General features: G+C 39.9%; 1 protein-coding gene across 1 annotated transcript; it reads left to right on the top strand.

Moving 5' to 3' along the window:
- Positions 1-7,132: 7,132 nt before the first annotated feature.
- lbx1a (ladybird homeobox 1a) lies at positions 7,133-12,691 on the top strand. The gene is given in 4 exon segments (XM_036130690.1): positions 7,133-7,479; positions 8,068-8,819; positions 10,600-10,995; positions 10,998-12,691. Coding segments are annotated over 3 exon segments (822 nt in total). The 5' UTR covers positions 7,133-7,479; positions 8,068-8,524; the 3' UTR covers positions 11,129-12,691.
- The last annotated feature ends 5,921 nt before the right edge of the window (positions 12,692-18,612 follow it).

Consider the following 18,612-nt stretch of genomic DNA (forward strand, 5'->3'; position numbering starts at 1 on the left):
TTGTTTTACAGCTGGGTTGGCTGTAATGAGGAAGCTTTTTTTCTCTCACCTGTTACATGAAGCAGTGTCTGCACTTCAGTGAATCTGGAGTTTCTTTGTCCCTCTGAGGTTTCTGCAGCCAGAAGCAGACAGCTGAATCCACTTTGCCCTTGATGAGCAGAGTATAAAGCTGGGAGAGGATCTGGTCTCATGGCCATTTGGCAGCACGTGCAGCATGAGCTTTGGGAAGGCTTGTTTTGCCTACTGCTGTGAGTGTTGGTGCCTAGATCAAAGCTGCACGAATCCCTCAGATTAAACAAAACACCCCCATATCCCTAGACTGCCTTTGGGAATGTAACATCACCTACTGAGGTCCATCTACCATAGAAGCTCCAACTCCATCAGCTGAGTCCATGGAATGTCCTAGGGGTGACATACATGTGTTCCTGGTCTCACACCTGAGTTGAATAATCAGGTCATTAGCAGAACTCTGGAGAAGTTGACTGCATGCTGAGGAGCTAATTCTGCCATTTGATTCGGGGGTGTTGAGCCAGGGACACATCTAAATGTTGCAGGGCACCAGATCTTGATGACTGGAGTCTGATACCACCACTTTATTCCTTTGCTTAGCTGGAACAATTTTGTCTGTGGCACAATTTCTGCCTGCTGTGCAAAGCTATTATTGCTGAGCTATTTTTCCTTTTTCCAGTATGATGTGTGTCTCTTTGTCCAGCATCTGTTGCACCCCTACATAGAATCAAGAAGAAGAATCTCGAAGAATCAAGCATCTTTATTGTCATTTAATAATGCAGTAATAAGACTATGGATGTCTAACAATAAAACGCTTGCCGATGTGTGCATCATTCAAAAGATAACTTGTAGAAAATCATGATTTTGTTTAGTTTCCAGAATAAAAACTTAATAAAAACTATTATTAATATCCATTAAGCAGAATACATTTAATGCTCACTGAATATTTGAACCTACAACATAGTGTCTACAAATTCTATAATAGTGAATAACACATCTGCCTTTGTCAAACTCCACCTGTTTCAATGCAATAATGTTTTTTTCTATAACTGCAGTGATACAAGTTATCATGACCCCTCAGAATTTATACAGAAAACCAAATTGCACACTTTGCACCATTCACTGTTTCTTATATGCACACATACAGGCACAGAGAACATGTTCTTGTGACACTATGCCTTTAAAACCTTTGACTCAGTGGTGTTTGTATCAAAACTGTAATTTCTAGGAATAATCTGCCAAACAAGACTAGTTTCACACGACATTGAGCATAAGCAATGTGTTAATATTGTGAATAACATTAAAAGTAGCTTTGTCTGCCATATTACAATCCATTTTCTTCATCAATGTGCTGTTATACTGAATTATTTGTGCTCCCAATGCAGGGAATACACATCTTGGCAGGGCATGCACGGCAGTATAACACTGCTCCCCTCTCGCTTCCCTCGGGTTACCTTGTGCTACATTCAGTGTTGTTGGACAAAGTTAACAATCATAATGTCTGATATGCTATTAACCAGAGGTCAACTGATTTATGATATTTGCGGCTGATATTTGTGTTTTTTCTTGCATCAGCATTGGCCGATACGTGCATTTGTTAGCCGATCCAGTAGCGTTTTCAGCAGCCATGCCTGCATCATGTGAAGCGCATATGTTGCCGCTCCCTCTATGGCAGAGAGCGGCTGGTAATGTAAAACTGAATGCAAACAACAAGGTTAAGTTTTCAACTTTTATTGTATTTTTAACTGTCTAATTTAGCTTTTTTTTGCCTTTTGAATGTCTGTCCTCTGACACTGTGAGCGGGTGTTCACAGGTCATTTGAGTGGTGCAGGGTTTTTTACGTTCACTTTCACTCTGCCACTGAAACTCACGTGTCAACGTTGCTGTTTTTTTTAAATGGTGGTCGAGCCGCTTAATGTCTGGTAAACTCTGTCCCCTCTGTCTTGAATAGTTTCCAAAAGGATGGATTTTATTTGTGTCCAGTGGGCCACTCAACGGGACTTAACTGTGCACTACAAGCAACACATATGTTGTCTCTGTTTCAGATGACCAAGGTAATTGTGGTGACAGGGCATATTTTCATCTATATCAGACATGCAGCTAAATATTTTTTACTATAAACCACAATTTATATAACTTCTGTTTGTAATCATTTCTGCACAACACTTGGAGGGTTTTCAGGCAAGTAAACACCCACCTTTGTCTAATCTAGAGCTCAAAAGAACGTCCAGATTTGTAAAGATAATTAACCAAATTTGCTGAATAAAAACTTGATTTAGATGCGTCTGTATTTACATCGCCAGAAAAACAGTGACTAAAGTTAGTAGTTGTAGAAGTTTGAAAGACAATATCTGTAGCCTTGCTCCAATGCAGTAAAGTTTGGTGCCTGTACATAAAGTGTGTGTAGTAATTATAGTGTCATTGAAATCAAAGCAGCAGCAGGAGGGTGATGGCCTCCTTGCCTTCCTCTCTTTCTATTTCCCAGCCAGCACGGACATACCTCACCACACAAGCACACAGGCGGGAAATTAAGTGTGAGGAATCTTTGATAGCTGTTTCTAAAGCTATTAACTAACACACAAAGCCTTCGTACATCACACAAGCACATTCTCACGTCATTGCTATATAAAGAGCCAAAATGCAACACATGCATTAAGACTCATACTGGCTATGAAACCGACTGGTCACCAGCAGCAGCACTTGGCATGTACCAGGAGAGGCCAAAGTAAAACTGTGGACCAGTCAGCAGAGAGGTTATCATCAGCCTAATGGTCAGTTATTGTTAAACTCTGTCTCTGGACCATTGCTTTCTGTGGTCAGATTCAATTTCAGCCAGTATGACTGTGTGCTGCTCTGCCATTAGCTGACAGATATATCTCGCTGCTTCAGGCTTCAGGGGTCCGGCCGAATTTTAAGGCCAATTGACTTTTAATATGAATCACGATGGGATGCCAAGGACTCATCCCGTCACTGGAAATTAACACCCTGGAGCACACATACTGTTGTAAATGGTCACATATGATGCACATATACTCACACACACACACTTAGAGATGAAACCGTTATTAATGGCTTGACTGAGTACTATGATTGTTTTTGCTGCTTGTAGACTACATCATGTGGTGCAATCTATGACACCTGTAGTGTAGTCTACAGTAAATTATCTGCTGTCCATTATAAAAATGCCACCACTGCACACTGCCCAGCTGTAGCTTCCAGTTTCACACTCTGGCTTGTTGGTTTTAATGGCCATCTAGTCCATTTCAGCTCAGAAGTATTATGACCCCCCATTTCTGTTTTTGGTCCTCTATGTCGTTCACAAGACTACTCTTAATCTGTCATCTTTCACATGCTGTTATGCCTGACATTCATAATCCACAAAGAGTAATATTATTCACATTCTGTGCAGACACTGTAACCTCTTCATTATGCATATTCTCTTTTTTTGATCTGCAAATGTCAAATGAATGTAAAAAACAACCATGCTGTAAATACTTAAAACAAGCCTCTTTAGTAAGACAAAGTTGGAAATCCTAAACATGCTTTATCTTGGCATGGAAACCATTGTCACTTTCTTAACCTGACAATGACTGAAGTCAGTAAACCCTTTCAACTTCCCCCCAAATTATCAGCTATCTGGAAATTTTCACTCTCCCTTTTACCTTCAAAGAAAGAGCTCAAAAGAAGCTCTGAAACATTACTGTTTGGGTATCCAGTAGACTTTCCTCCTCACCTGAAAAACATGGATCAGCAGCCATATATATATATATATATATATATATATATATATATATATATATATATATATATATATATATATATATATATATATATATATATATATATATATATATATATATATATATATATATATATATACAGTACAAACCAAAAGTTTGAACGCACCTTCTCATTCAAAGAGTTTTCTTTATTTTCATGACTGAGAACTTGTAGATTCACATTGAAGGCATCAAAACTATGAATTAACACATGTGGAATTATATACTTAACAAAGAAGTGTGAAACAACTGAAAATATGTCTTATATTCTAGGTTCTTCAAAGTAGTCACCTTTTGCTTTGATTACTGCTTCACACACTCTTGGCATTCTCTTGATGAGCTTCAAGATGTAGTCACCTGAAGTGGTTTTCACTTCACAGGTGTCCTCTGTCAGGTTTAATAAGTGGGATTTCGTGCCTTATAAATGGGGTTGGGACCATCAGTTGTGTTGTGCAGAAGTCAGGTGGATACACAGTTGATAGTCCTACTGAATAGGCTGTTAAAATTTGTATTATGGCAAGAAGAAAGCAGCTAAGTAAAGAAAAACAAGTGGCCATCATTACTTTAGGAAACGAAGGTCAGTCAGTCCGAAAAATTAGGAAAACTTTGAAAGTGTCCCCAAGTGCAGTCACAAAAACCATCAAGCGCTACAAAGAAAAAGGCTCACATGAGGACCGCCCCAGGAAAGGAAGACCAAGAGTCACCTCTGCTGCGAAGAATAAGTTCATCCGAGTCAGCAGCCTCAGAAATGGCAGGTTAACAGCAGCTTAGATTAGATACCAGGTCAATGCCACACAGAGTTCTAGCAGCTGACGCATCTCTAGAACAACTGTTAAGAGGAGACTGTGTGAATCAGGCCTTCATGGTAAAATAGCTGCTAGGAAACCACTGCAACAAGCAGGACAGGCAACAAGCAGAAGACACTTGCTTGGGCTAAAGAACACAAGGAATGGACATTAGACCAGTGGAAATCTGTGCTTTGGTCTGATGAATCTAAATTTGAGATCTTTGGTTCCATCCATCGTGTCTTTGTGCGACGCAGAAAAGGTGAATGGATGGACTCTACATGCCTGGTTCCCACCGTGAAGCATGGAGGAGGAGGTGTGATGGTGTGGGGGTGCCTTGCTGGTGACACTGTTGGGGATTTATTCAAAATTGAAGGCATACTGATCCAGCATGGCTACCACAGCATCTTGCAGCGGCATGCTATTCCATCCAGTTTGCGTTTAGTTGGACCATCATTTATTTTTCAACAGGACAATGACCCCAGACACACCTCCAGGCTGTGTAAGGGCTATTTGACCAAGAAGGAGAGTGATACGGTGCTGTGCCAGATGACCTGGACCGCAGAGTGAAGGCAAAAGGGCCAACAAGTGCTAAGCATCTCTGGGAACCCCTTCAAGACTGTTGAAAGACCATTTCAGGTGACTTCCTCTTGAAGCTCATCAAGAGAATGCCAAGAGTGTGCGAAGCAGTAATCAAAGCAAAAGGTGGCTACTTTGAAAAACCTAGAATATAAGACATATTTTCAGTTGTTTAACACTTTTTTGTTAAGTATATAATTCCACATGTGTTAATTCATAGTTTTGATGCCTTCAGTGTGAATCTACAATTTTCAGTCATGAAAATAAAGAAAACTCTTTGAATGAGAAGGTGTGTTTAAACGTTTGGTTTGTACTGTGTGTATATATATATATATAAACGGCAGTTATAGATAAACAATAAAGGAACTTTTTTGTGTTGTTTATGTATGAGTCTGAACAGCTGCACTCAGTAGTGAGCTTAAGGCTCCAGCGCTGCGCTTGTCAGTGATTCAAACTGTGTTCGACCTGCTCCAAAGTTCGCCTCATGGATTAAAATTTTGTCTTCTGGCCAAAATGAAATTTGTTTTTTATAGGTATGATAGTGGATTTGCACTGCACTGATTTGCCGGAGTTTTCTATCAGGTTAGATCCTGGGTTAGACAGTTTGCAGCAGGCAACAGTCCGTTGCAGGCAGTGTGCAGCTGTGGTTGGGTCCTCACTGCCTTCTCTCTCCTCCCACATGGTTTGATGATGGACTGTTAACAACCTTTTGAACCAAACACCCTTTAGAGACAATGTCAATGTCAATGTCAAATTTATTTATATAGCACTTTAAAAACAGGTGTAAAACTGCACCAAAGTGCTTTACAAGAAAGACAACAACAACAATCAACAAAACAGAATGGGAAACACTGCTCCAAATAAAAGCCAAAGAATAAAAATAAGTTTTAAGAAGCGATTTAAAATGATCCGGGCTTTAATTTGATTTAATTTGAAGAGGTAAATTGTTCCACAGAATTGGAGCAACAACAGAGAAAGCCCGATCTCCTTTCCTCTTAAGTCGAGTCCGAGGAACTGTCAGTAATAGTTAATTATTTGAACGTAGAGAAATCTAAACAGCTTTCAGTTTGTGTACAATGAGAGAGAAAAGCTAAGGTGTTCATTTTCTTCTCTTTTATCTCCTTCAAATGGGGATCATGATTTCCATCCATCCATCCTTTTTCCATGACGCTTGTTCTTGCTGGGGTCACGAGGGTTGCTGGTGCCTATCTGCAGCGTTCACTGGGCAAGAGGCGGGGTCCACCCTGGACAGGTCGCCAGTCTGTCGCAGGGCGGGTTCATGATCGTACCTACCTTCAGCAGAGGTGAAAACTCTAATCAAGATCCTTCCAAAGCGGGTGGAGCTGAGTAGAGCGGGGTCAAATAGAGCCTGTGGAACATGGGCTTATGACTCACTCCAATTCGGTGCCACTTTCAAACTGGAAGTTTATGTCGCCCTGTCATTGTTTGGTCAGCTAAGTGGCCTCTACTGTTAGCTGAGCCAAGTTACTAAACTAGTTAGCAGCTAGCTTGCTAAGTCTTCTAGCCGGCATTCAACCCAGACACACAAACGCACAATTGTTTGTTACTGTTGCCATTTTCCCTTAAATTATCATCTGATCCTGAAGCTGTGACTATTTCCTATTTTCCTGTTCATAAATTGCACAGAGCTGTCAAGTTACATGAAAAGTTTGGCATGGGATATATGTAACAAGCTCTTCCTTGTATAATTTCTTTTTGGATAACTGACAATACAATCACATCTATGTGTAAGGATTCTGGTGTTTGGTTCTTTTTGTGTGAGTGAGCTCCTGTTTCAGAGAAGATCTTTGCTGTAGAGTCCGGCAGCTCTAGTTGCTGCACACCTGGAGCCCGTCTTCTGATCAGCCTGACTGGGGCTTAACAGGAGCTGCAGGAACCCACTCTTTGCCGGATGATTAGCTGTGATGGTATTCTCAGCCAGTTCTTGAGTGGGTTTTTGGGGGGTGTTTTTTTTTTTTTTTTGTGATCTTTGACTTTGTGATCTTAGTCTCAGCATTATTTTGTTCCAGTGTTTCAGGCTTCCTGATGATCTCACGTTTCTCTCAGGTTGATCTGAAAGGAAGACTTGCGTGCTGCCATTGCAGCTTTGTGGCATCCTCAGTCTCCTTCACATGCCCGCCCGCTCTCCAGCGTCTTGCTCACTTAAAAGAAAACAACCTTACCTGAACTCACCCTCATTTTCTCGTACCCTGGACCATTTACCTTTCCACCAGCACTGGATCCTAACTCCTTCCCCCTGCTTCCCTGTTATTATTTTTATTCTCTAGTGAATGGAGCTTCTTTTGCTTTACAGAGCGTATCTTTTTGTAAGTAAAAACTGTGACTTCTGTAGGCTACCCATTTTGTTTTATAAGAGCTTGTTCTCTACTATTACCAGTTGATCAGAATCATTGACAGAATACAGTAACCTTCACAGTTCGATTAGTAAACTGAAGAAAATCGAGGTTCCTCCTGATGGTAATTTAAATAGCTTTAAATTTTAAGGAAGAATATTTAATATTATTAAGACAAACAAACAAACAAACAAACACGCCTTTTGGCGCTTAAAGGTCCTGATCTGATAGAAAATATAAAATATTATGGCACTGTGTGTGTTTTGGGGAGGGCCTGTCAGTGATGCAAGCACCACCACTGGTGACAGGGAACTGCTTAAAATAACAAGTAATTCATAAATACATTTTTGGCTTCCGTACACGTCACTCCTTCACTGTAAATAGTTTTTACCATTATGACATAAAATTGTTACCAATGAATGTCATTGTTGAATGAATAGATTCCTATAATTATTATTAATTTATTATATTTTGTGCATTTTCTGTCACTGTCTGCTTCTCCCACCTTTCTCTCTTAAATGTGTCTATCTCTCAATGCATGTTATGATTTTTTTCCTGCAGATGGACATGGAGCAAAGTGTGAATGTGACAATTTCCTCTCTCTGGCCAAAGCTAGTTGTCCGCTGCCAGTTCAGGGATGTAAATGACATGCAGACAGATGGAGATGATTGACTTTTGACCAATGAGCTGAAGTTGTTCTTTCTAATTGGTCGCCTGTGATCACAGCGTGACTCTGTGAAACCCCACCTCCCTCTCTCAGCCTACACACACAGGGCGGGGTGGGACTGATCCACGCACCATAACTGCTGCTGGACACAGTTGCTGCTGTCTGTGCATCACCATCCATCGGATGCGTTCCACTCGCTTCCACACAAGGGTAGCCCTGCCCATGACCAACATGCAGCTGCAGAGCCAACTGTAATCCAGACTGCAGATGGTTTTTCCCTTACCGGGGTGTCACTTTCCTAACCCCACAGCTCTGGAGCGACCTTGGTCAGGTGGAAGAGCTTGAACGGTCATGGCCTCTAAGGCCGAGACAAAATGCTCTGCAGTGCTGGGGAAGAGGAGGAGAGGAAAGCTGGATCCACTCCCACCACCGGCCAACTCCAGCAAGCCGCTGACGCCCTTCAGCATCGAGGACATCCTCAACAAGACGTGTGTGAAGAGGAACCAGCCGCGCCTGATCCCTCACCGGGAGAGCAGCCCGTCCGACCGACTGCTGCTGGGGCAGAGCTCGCCGCTGTGCGCGCTGGAGGAACTGGCCAGCAAAACCTTCAAGGGCCTGGAGGTCAGCGTCCTGCAGGCTGCAGAGGGTAATCCCTGCTCTGCTCTTTGTTTCTGCAACTGTCTCAACGCTTCTACTGGTCTCTTGGACCCGGAACAGTTGAATTAGAATAATTCAAATTAACAGGCGGAAAAGCATCTGTGTATGTTTTTAATAGCGTGATTGTTTTAAAGATTATCAAACATTTGCTTGTGTTTTAAATATGTTTAATACCCTTCAGTATCTAGTTATTTCATTTAACCCCTTTATCCTCTGTATGTTCACGATCAAATGTTTGTCCTGTAGAATTAGTCTAAAGGCTTTGTATTGCCAGGCATGCTTGCAGATGTTATAGGGAATTTCCTGGGTCCCTGGAATATGCAGTGCATACATATAATCCACAATACCACTAACAATAATTAAAACCATCAACAAACAGAAACCCATTGTTCACTTTAGCACTATATCATCCTGCTCAGTAGGTGATGTGAGAACCGTAATAATTACAGGAGGGAACTGCTAATACTCTCCAGTTAAATTTTTGTGCATATTTCTCTTCTTGTAGCATTGTTTATTCAATTACTATTATTATAAATCTCAGATACGCCTGCTTTAAACGAGTCTATGTTAATGGAAAATGCGGCAGCATAGATCCGTTAATACATTAAGCATTTTACACATCGCAGCACCTGTCCTGTTAGAAGATACATACAGGAAATTCAAGATTAAAAAAATTATCAATTTACTTTATAGAGAACAAGCTCAAGTTATAAACAAATGGATACTTAAATAGTTCTAACTAAAATAAAAAATAGCTGTTTATATCATACATGCTGAATAAACAATATTATGGGGATAAAATATTGATTGACAATAATGAATGATGAATAATAAGTTTAGAATAGCATGTGCAGTAAAAAGCACATACAATTCTTTCTTGGTGGCTTTGACGGTATGTTATGTTAAAACTAGATAAGGGCTCTGCAACCTTAAAAATCTACATAAAAATGTTTTGCCCTAAAACGTTTTTAGAGCTGCAAATGTTACATGACCTTTTGGGAAAATAAGACAGCTTATCTTTTATTTATTTATTTATTTATTTATAAATATCTAGGAAATGTGCTGGTTTTAAAATCACATTTTTATTTCTAGTTTAGCTTTTAAGATAAAGAAAATTCTAAAACTTTAGAAAAAAGAAGATGGATACATTTTCCACTATGCGATGCTGATATTTGCAGAAAATTATGTGGAAAAAACATAATGATTTAGTTTCTAAGCTAAAGTCAAGAAAAATAGACCTAAAACAATATTATTGGTACATCTAGTATGACAGGAATTCAACACAATTATGCCACAAAAATCTGCAACATCCTGCATTTGTTATTTTCTATATTTAAGAACAGTAGTTGGCTCTATATAATTTTCAGCCAAAGACTATATAGAATATTGGAAATTATCCAGCGCAAACCTGATCTAACAACAGATCTAAAGATTTCAGTATATACAGTAAAAATGGAAACTCTAGTGTTTTGAGTGACCAGACTGACAGTAAATTAATTTGAATTAACTCTAAAAACTGTACACCAATTTCAATACAATAAAACCAAAATAAGAGTTTTTTAGTTGTGCATTTAGTCATGCATTTATTTTGTTGTTCTCCTAGGGGTTAGATTGTGTGTTTGTGAGGCGGGGGCTGATGTTCCTAACAAATAAAATGAGTTATGTATCAGCCTAATAATACCTGTGAACCTTTTGTGAACGTGGCCCCTTTTCGCGCACCGCTGCTCCTGGTCTCTCTGAAATGATCTGGATCATTCTCTTCCTCTCAGGCCGGGACGGTCAGGCTCTCTTCGGCCAGAGGAACGCTCCTAAAAAGCGCCGGAAGTCCCGGACGGCCTTCACCAACCATCAGGTCTATGAGCTGGAGAAACGCTTCCTTTATCAAAAGTACCTGAGCCCGGCGGACCGGGACCAGATCGCCCAGCACCTGGGCCTGACCAACGCGCAGGTCATCACCTGGTTCCAGAACAGGAGGGCCAAACTCAAGCGGGACCTGGAAGAAATGAAGGCCGACGTGGAGTCCGCCACAGCCGCGGGAGCTGTGGCCTTTGACAAGCTCTCCAAGCTCGCAGAGCTGGAGAAGCTCGCGGCCGAAGGTCTGGGTCAGGTGGCGCGCTCGCTGAACCGTGCCGAACCGGATCAGAGGTCCGGCAGAGCGGAGGGAGACTGAATAGGCCCGGCGCGTCGCCTCCACTTTCTCCCGCGCCGTCTCGGGACGGAGGCTGTCTGAGCAGCAGGTGTGCTTCGGAGGATGGCGGTGATGGTGAGGAGGAGGAGGAGATCGACGTGGATGACTGAAGCATCCCGCGCAGCGTAAAGTGTCGTGGCTCTCTCAGTTTAAACACGCAGTGCATGTGGATGAAGTGAAGCCTTGTAATGAAGCGGGCTGAATGTTGGACACTGGTGCGGGGAGAAGCGTGTGTCTGCAGACTCATACTATTGGATGCAGGACCTGTGGTGCGTAAATGACGCACAGAGCTTTGATATGTTTCCGGAAAGTTCGCAGCCAGCACCACTGAAGTGCCTTTGGGCCGCACGTCTGTTATCCTGAAAAAGTCCAATAACACCTCGGAAACTCTGGGGCTTTAAAAACATTCCACAATTCTCCTTTCTTCTTCTAAAATGAACCGGGTCTCATTTAGCGGTAAAGCCGTTCATGGCATATTTCTAATTGGTTAATCCACACAATCTGCAGCTCTTCCATGCGCGTGCACGAGTGTCTCCATAAAATGACGCGCACGTCTCCGTGACGTGTCCCCCGCAGGCTCCTGGCGATCACAGTCGGCCTGCAGTCATGAGCGCAGGGGCCAACTTGGGGGCCATATGGTTGCAACATTGTCGTCTTCAATAGTGAGCCGCTTTGATGGATTAACTCAGCCCGTCTATTGAAGGCTCGATGCGGACACACTCCCTGCTCGAACACAGGCCTGGGGCCATGAATATGAATGGGCCTCAGCGGGCCGCTCGGAGCTTTGTGTCGGGGTTGGAGCTTCCTAATGATCGGCTGGAGCAGAACGCTCTGCTGGGCTGGGAGGATGCTGCTATTTAACATGACATCGATAAAAAACAAATAAATAAATAAAAGACTGAAGCGCCAAAAGTGCCACAGTATGGAGGATTTTTGTGAAGAAAAAACATAATAATTCAAATGAGAAATTACTACAAAATGTATATTGAATAAAACAAGCTTGCCACTAATATTTAATCTGTTCAATTCAGTGTATAACTGGTGAAACCCACTGATAAAAATGTAAAGCTGTTACAGCTGCTATAGTTATTTAAGCTATTTTTAATGTTCCTGTGCTATGCTGCACCATAAAACAGTTTCAAATGAAGCCAATAAATAGATGCTAGCATCTGATTGGTTAACAAATAAACTTCATACCAATTAGTTAACAACATTGTTTGCCACACTCTCTAAAAAAGACTGATAAAATAAAATCTTGAATTCCTGCATCACCCAAATATTTAAAATACTCAGAAACAGAATTTATTTTTTGCATGCATCCGACAGCGGAAGCATGCAGACAGGCAGAAACGGGGTGGGTGAAAACTTGACAAAACTTCCCCTTTAAAGTTCAAGCAGGTATGACTGAAAAATGTTGTTCCTGTGCTATTAATAGGAAGTTAATATTAAAATAAAATAAATATTCTTTAAATCAATGATTTCTTGTCATAACATAGTTTAAATAAACAGCTCTGTGTTGGGTTTCTGTTTGAATTCATGACAAGCTAAAACCAATCCTTTAAGGATTACACTGTGACACTTCAGGACCTCTATAGGCCTTAGCTGTAAATAGTGTCAGGAATAAATGATATTGCCCAAGCCTGTTCTCTCTTCCATTAATGTTTCCTGCTATGGTGACACTGACAAATGTATCTGTCAGAATAAAGAATAGCATTACATCATGAACAATGCATTGAGTTGTTTTTTCTGCAACCCTGTTTCCCTTGTATAATCTATGGAGACAACATCCATTCATAGTTCAAATTCGTTTTTATTTCTTTTTCATTTTTTGCATCCCTGTGCTGTTTTAAGCGTCCATCAACATTTCATCTGGGAGTCAAATAATTGTCTTATTCAGTCCACCGCGGCAGAAGGCTGCACAGCAAAGAGCTACTGTGAACGGAGCTTTTCTCTGTTAGTGACAAACACACACAGAGAAGAATCATTAAATTACTCGACCAGAAAATTGAAGTCTGATGCATACACCCCCCCACCCTCCTTGAACAACCAGACCTGACCCGTCCCTCCCACCTCCTCTCATTTCCTCCTGCTGGACATGGCGGCTGCCATGTGGGACCTGTCCAAACGACTATTCTCATAAAGTGGGAGTGTCTCCTATAATTAGTTCTATTGGATTCAATTAAAGCAGCCCAGGGGTTCTTTTCTTTGTTACAATTTGAGCCTAAACTTTCAGACCGACTTGAGTTGCTACATTTGACCTCCTGTCATGTTAATATTGTAGTGACCCAGCTTCCTGTGAAAATGTAATCTTCATCCTTATTTTGGGCCTTTTAACTGGATTAATTTTGTTCTTTTTGATAGAATAATTATCTATATTAGTGAGTTCAAAACAGTTAGGAAAGTGTCCTAATAGTGTACCAATAACAGTAGCAGAGAGCATTGTATTTTATTGCTTTTATTTTATTGTTTTATTGTTATAACCATCCTTTCAAATTCACAATACTAATTAAGCTCAGTGGTTTCGGTGGCCCCCAACCCTCACCTGCACCTTATCGGTCTCACAGGCTATCTTGGTCCAGTTTTCTTTTCAGTATGTTCAAAAAACTGTGCACTGACATTAATAAATCCACATGTCCAGTACAAATGTATAACAAGAGAAAAGACCATGCACAAGTCAATCTAAATTAATAGTTACAGCTTACCCCATACCTATTTATACACCTGGCAAATTTAAGTTTAAAGTTATCTTTTAATTTGACCAACCGATTTCTGCTGACTGAAATACACTTTGCAGTGTCCCAGCCTGGGTCCTGATTGATTCTGCTTTGAAGCAAAAGATTAGGATGATGATATGGAGGCCTTCCAACCTCAATGAATTGAACCTTATCACCAAAGATAAAATCATGATAATATCAGTGGAACTGTATTAAGATCTGCTCAGCTGTTCATGTAATACAAATAATGACTATAAAAATAAAAAAAAACATCCTTAAACATGGCGGAGGCCTTTGGTTTTAACTGTCACCCTCCTATAATGCTGTTATTGTGAGCATCGACTGGTTGTTAGCCTGATGGCTCTCCTTTGCATGTGAGCACAAGTTGTGATTGTCCGTTGTCACTGAGCCACCATGCAAACTGCTTAAAAAGCTGAGTTAATCCATAACTCCTCAGACTGAAGACAAAATGTTTCAATTTAGAAGAACCTATCCAAAGAACCTAAGATTTTAACATGACATTTAAAAAAATATATATATAAATCAAAACACAGAATGCCAATCTGGTCCTCCTTTCACCGTGTTGTATTTTCTTTGGAGAGCTGTCTGTCTTTTTTCCTATTCGAAACAAACTTCTTGACTGAACAAAATCATTTTAAATCTTAGATTTAGGATGGACCTAAATGCAGAGGTTTAGGTTTTAAACCCTAACCCAACAGAACACAAGGCAGAGCAATGGAAGGAACCAGCAATGAGCAGTGAAACCTGGGAGCTTCAAATAAAGATATGTGGAGAAAGGTAAGACAGAAACAGCTGAAAGCAGTCAGGTGGAGATGAGGTATTGCTGATACTAATGAAGACAGAGGAGATGAAGGGAGGATTAGAATGAACAGAGAAGACCACATGGAAGAAATCTAACAGAGATAATGCAAAAGGTACAAGGAACACAAGAATGAACTAACAGCATAATCCACAAATGTATGAACTAAAACAGACATTGGTGTAAACTTCACAACAATGGGGATAGGCACACCGGTGTTCTAACATATTTGAACGAGTTCCTGAACATCCTCACCAGTTTCTTTTCATCAGAGGTAAGATGTGTCAAACAAGGAAAACACATTCAAGATTGGGGTTTCCAATGGGACGATGATCACAGATACTGGATACGGTCAGTGGTCTGTATAGACCATATAGAATTGGAATTCATTCATCTGGGTGTTAGATCTACAAATGTTTTTAGGACACAACTTTATATTTGGACTTTGAAGAAATAGAACATGCACAGAAGACTGGTTTTGGAATGGAACCAGTCTTCCATTAACGACAAGGTACTTCTAAAATAAACATCTTCATGTTTATTTTTACCATGATTGCCCACTCCATGTTTTGAGAAGTTAAATTCATAAATAAGCAGATGCCCCCTAATTATTTTTATTATGCAGATGAAATCTGTTACTGTCCTGCACTGTACTGTCCTTGGAAGTCCTATGCTGTGCAGTGCAGCCCTGTTTAGGGGTCTGCTGCACTGTTGTAACTGTAGCAGTGTGCATTAAGGAGCCATCTTTGCCTTCTCGTTGTGTTTGTTAGAGCAGAGCTGAAGAAATGAGCTGACTCTGCTGCAGGGCATACCTTGATTGATCACTAAATAGGGTCGATTTGAAAGTTTTAGTTACAACATTCCTTTAGAGCCCCGTTAACCCCCCCAACTTCAATTTTATGGGTTATTGAGTTGAGAATGTCCCTGACAAAATTGATATATGTATTAAATTACTTTTAACTGGTGATTAATTGCAATCCACAAAGAGAATTATCCTTGACTCCCTTCCTCCCACTTCTCAGTTTACATATTAACCAAATTTTAGTTGATAATTTTAATAAAGAAATGCATTTAGCAGTGCTGGAAGCCATAATTCACTCAAACACTTTATTTCCTATTTCCACCCTGGGGCCTGATTTCTCTACTTTCTCCGCTTGTCGAGTGTATTACAGGCACAGGTGCAGAATAAGCTTTCTGGCAGTTAGGTAAAACCAGGAATTATATGTCTAATTCTGAGATTTTTTTTTTTTTTTTGTGCTGAGTAGCCTCTTCTCACTGTGGCCTGCCAGAGCCTTCCAGATTCACACAGTCCATGCAAAGGGCTTGTCTGTGTGTATGTGGACTTGTTGCTTAGATCTGTGTATGTATGGAAAAACGAGTCCAGTCTAAGCGAGATGATGAAAAGCGAATACTGTTACAGTTAAAACATCATACAACATGAAAAGGCCAAATTAGCATCCCGTTAAACTCATATTACAATGCCCTAAATATGATTTATACTCCTTGAAGGTTTTCACATTTTCTTATGTTGCACGTTTTGATTTGTTCTATTCAGATTTTATGTGAAAGACGGAAAAAAATTGTTTATGAAAGGGAAGTGGAAAAAACATGCTATGTCGTTTTCAAAACCAAAATCTGAAAAGTGTGGTTTACACTTGTATTCAACAACCCTCTGCCTTTCAGGCCTGAATCTGAAAGGACCTTTGTTTTGAATGAGCTGTTATTTTGTTGTGCCATTTTCACTCTAACATTCCAAATCTCAGGTTTATTTTCAGCTACCACGGCAGTTAGTACAGCAATTAGAGGCAGTTGGAAGTTAGCTGTTCACATTTTTGCTAGATTTCTGTGTTCAACTACCTGATTCATCGCTGTAAACGTCACAGAGGCAACGTCGTAAGTTGATAATTTCTTATTTAAGTTTATAAGTTGATGTTAAATAGTAGTACCTACATGAAAATGCTGTTGATTTATTTTTAGCTTAAAACGTTTTATTTACATTTATTTACATATGGAAAGCACCTGTTAGGTAGTTAAATGGTCATTTTTGTATTTTTGTTGTTACAATTTTCACTCTTACCTTGTATTACGAAGAAAAGAGCCACAGTAAAGAGAGACTAGAGCTTGCTACGACTCCCTTATTCATTTATAAAGAAGAGTGTAGCTAGTTGTATAGCAGCAGTTGCTACACTGCAGTGAGGACAACATAGTTGCAGTTTTAGCTGCAGGTCATATTGTGTATTGTCTCTACTAGCTTCAAGCATCTACAAACTGACAAACACACACACACACACACATATACATGCATACATACATACATACATAAACACACACACATATATATATATATATATATATATATATATATATATATATATATATATATATATATATATATATATATATATATATATATATATATATATATACACATACATACATACATACAGTACAGACCAAAAGTTTGGACACACCTTTAGAGTGAAAAATAAAGAGTTTTCTTTATTTTCATGACTATCAAAATTGTAGATTCACACTGAAGGCATCAAAAAATTAAAACGTGTGGAATTATATACTTAGCAAAAAAGTGTGAAACAACTGAAAATATGTCTTATATTCTAGGTTCTTCAAAATAGCCACCCTTTGCTTTGATTACTGCTTCACACACTCTTGGCATTCTCTTGATGAGCCATATGTATACATATATTTACATATATGTATACATATATACATATACACATATTTATATATACCTATATATATATTTAAGATGAATAACATGTAAAATATTTCAGCACATAATTTCCTAGTGTTAGTGCATCCACTGATTCCAGAATTACCTGTGAGACGTTTTCACACAGCCAGAAAACTACTAGTTGTTGCAACCAAATCCTATGGGATTCTGTGAGAGTAGAGAGTAGCAAGATGGCGGCCAGTGACTTCAGTTTTTCGGCAAAATCAGCAATCCTGTGTATAATAGAGATCAGTGGTTCCAACGTGTTGGTACCTCACTGATACGTTTCAGAGATGGCCGTCCCATCTGTTGCTGCACTTGAGAAAGCTTCTCTTTGGCTGTGGTGCTTGATCTGAATTGTGTTACAATTTGCCTAGATTTGTGTCTGATTGATGTAAGTGCAGGGATCACATGATTATTTTGTACTATTAGATTTAGGGTGTGAGCAATGCAAACTGAATGGTGAATTTGGAGACTTCTTGTTGATGAGATCATGTTTGGTGCTGCATTGGTCACAAGACATTTGACTATATATCCATCATGCCCCTTTTGGTTTGGGCCAAATTGTCTGCAGTGTGACTTTGTAGAAAGTGTTGCACTACCAGCACGGATGTACACAACTGCATATTCTCATTAATGTAGTGACAGGTTAGAGCCAAATAAGCCTCCATGTTCACAGATGTCCACATGTCATCTGTTATACTCACTGCCACAGCTTGCTATACCTCCATTTTAACTTGTGTTCCTCTACATATTCTTTGGCCACCATTTCCTTGACAGTCTGGGAATTAAACCAAAATCAAATTAATATATTTCAATGAAATAATACATGAGTTATATCAGCTAATTCTTTTGACATATCTATTCAAACCTTTCTGGATGGCAAAGCCAAAAATGGGTCAAGGACCTGAAGCAGTTCCTTTGAACCCCTTACTCTCAACAATGCTGATGGACTGGCAATCCTTAATGATAAAATTAAGAACTGCCTGGTCCAAAGCATTCTTTCTGGAACCTTGATGTTCAGAAAAACGGTAAGAACATTATTATATATCCATTATTAGTAAAGGATCCATGAGGAAATTGTACAATTACTGTATACCTCTGTTTATTCCAGGTGTGTGTACGGAAGAGGATTAGGGCCATTTAAAAAAAAAGAAAAGAAGAAAAAAAGAAAAAAAGGCATTAAAAAAGTCTGTTCAATTCTGACTTTAATCTCAAAAGTTTGACCTTAATACAGATGGGCACCAGAAAGGAAGTGATGCTGGAGCAACAAAGCTTCACTGGCAAAGATGTGAATTGTGCGGGAGGACCACTAACATACTGGTGGAA

This window comes from Fundulus heteroclitus, unplaced genomic scaffold, assembly GCF_011125445.2.
Source record: "Fundulus heteroclitus isolate FHET01 unplaced genomic scaffold, MU-UCD_Fhet_4.1 scaffold_37, whole genome shotgun sequence".
NCBI lineage: Eukaryota > Metazoa > Chordata > Actinopteri > Cyprinodontiformes > Fundulidae > Fundulus > Fundulus heteroclitus.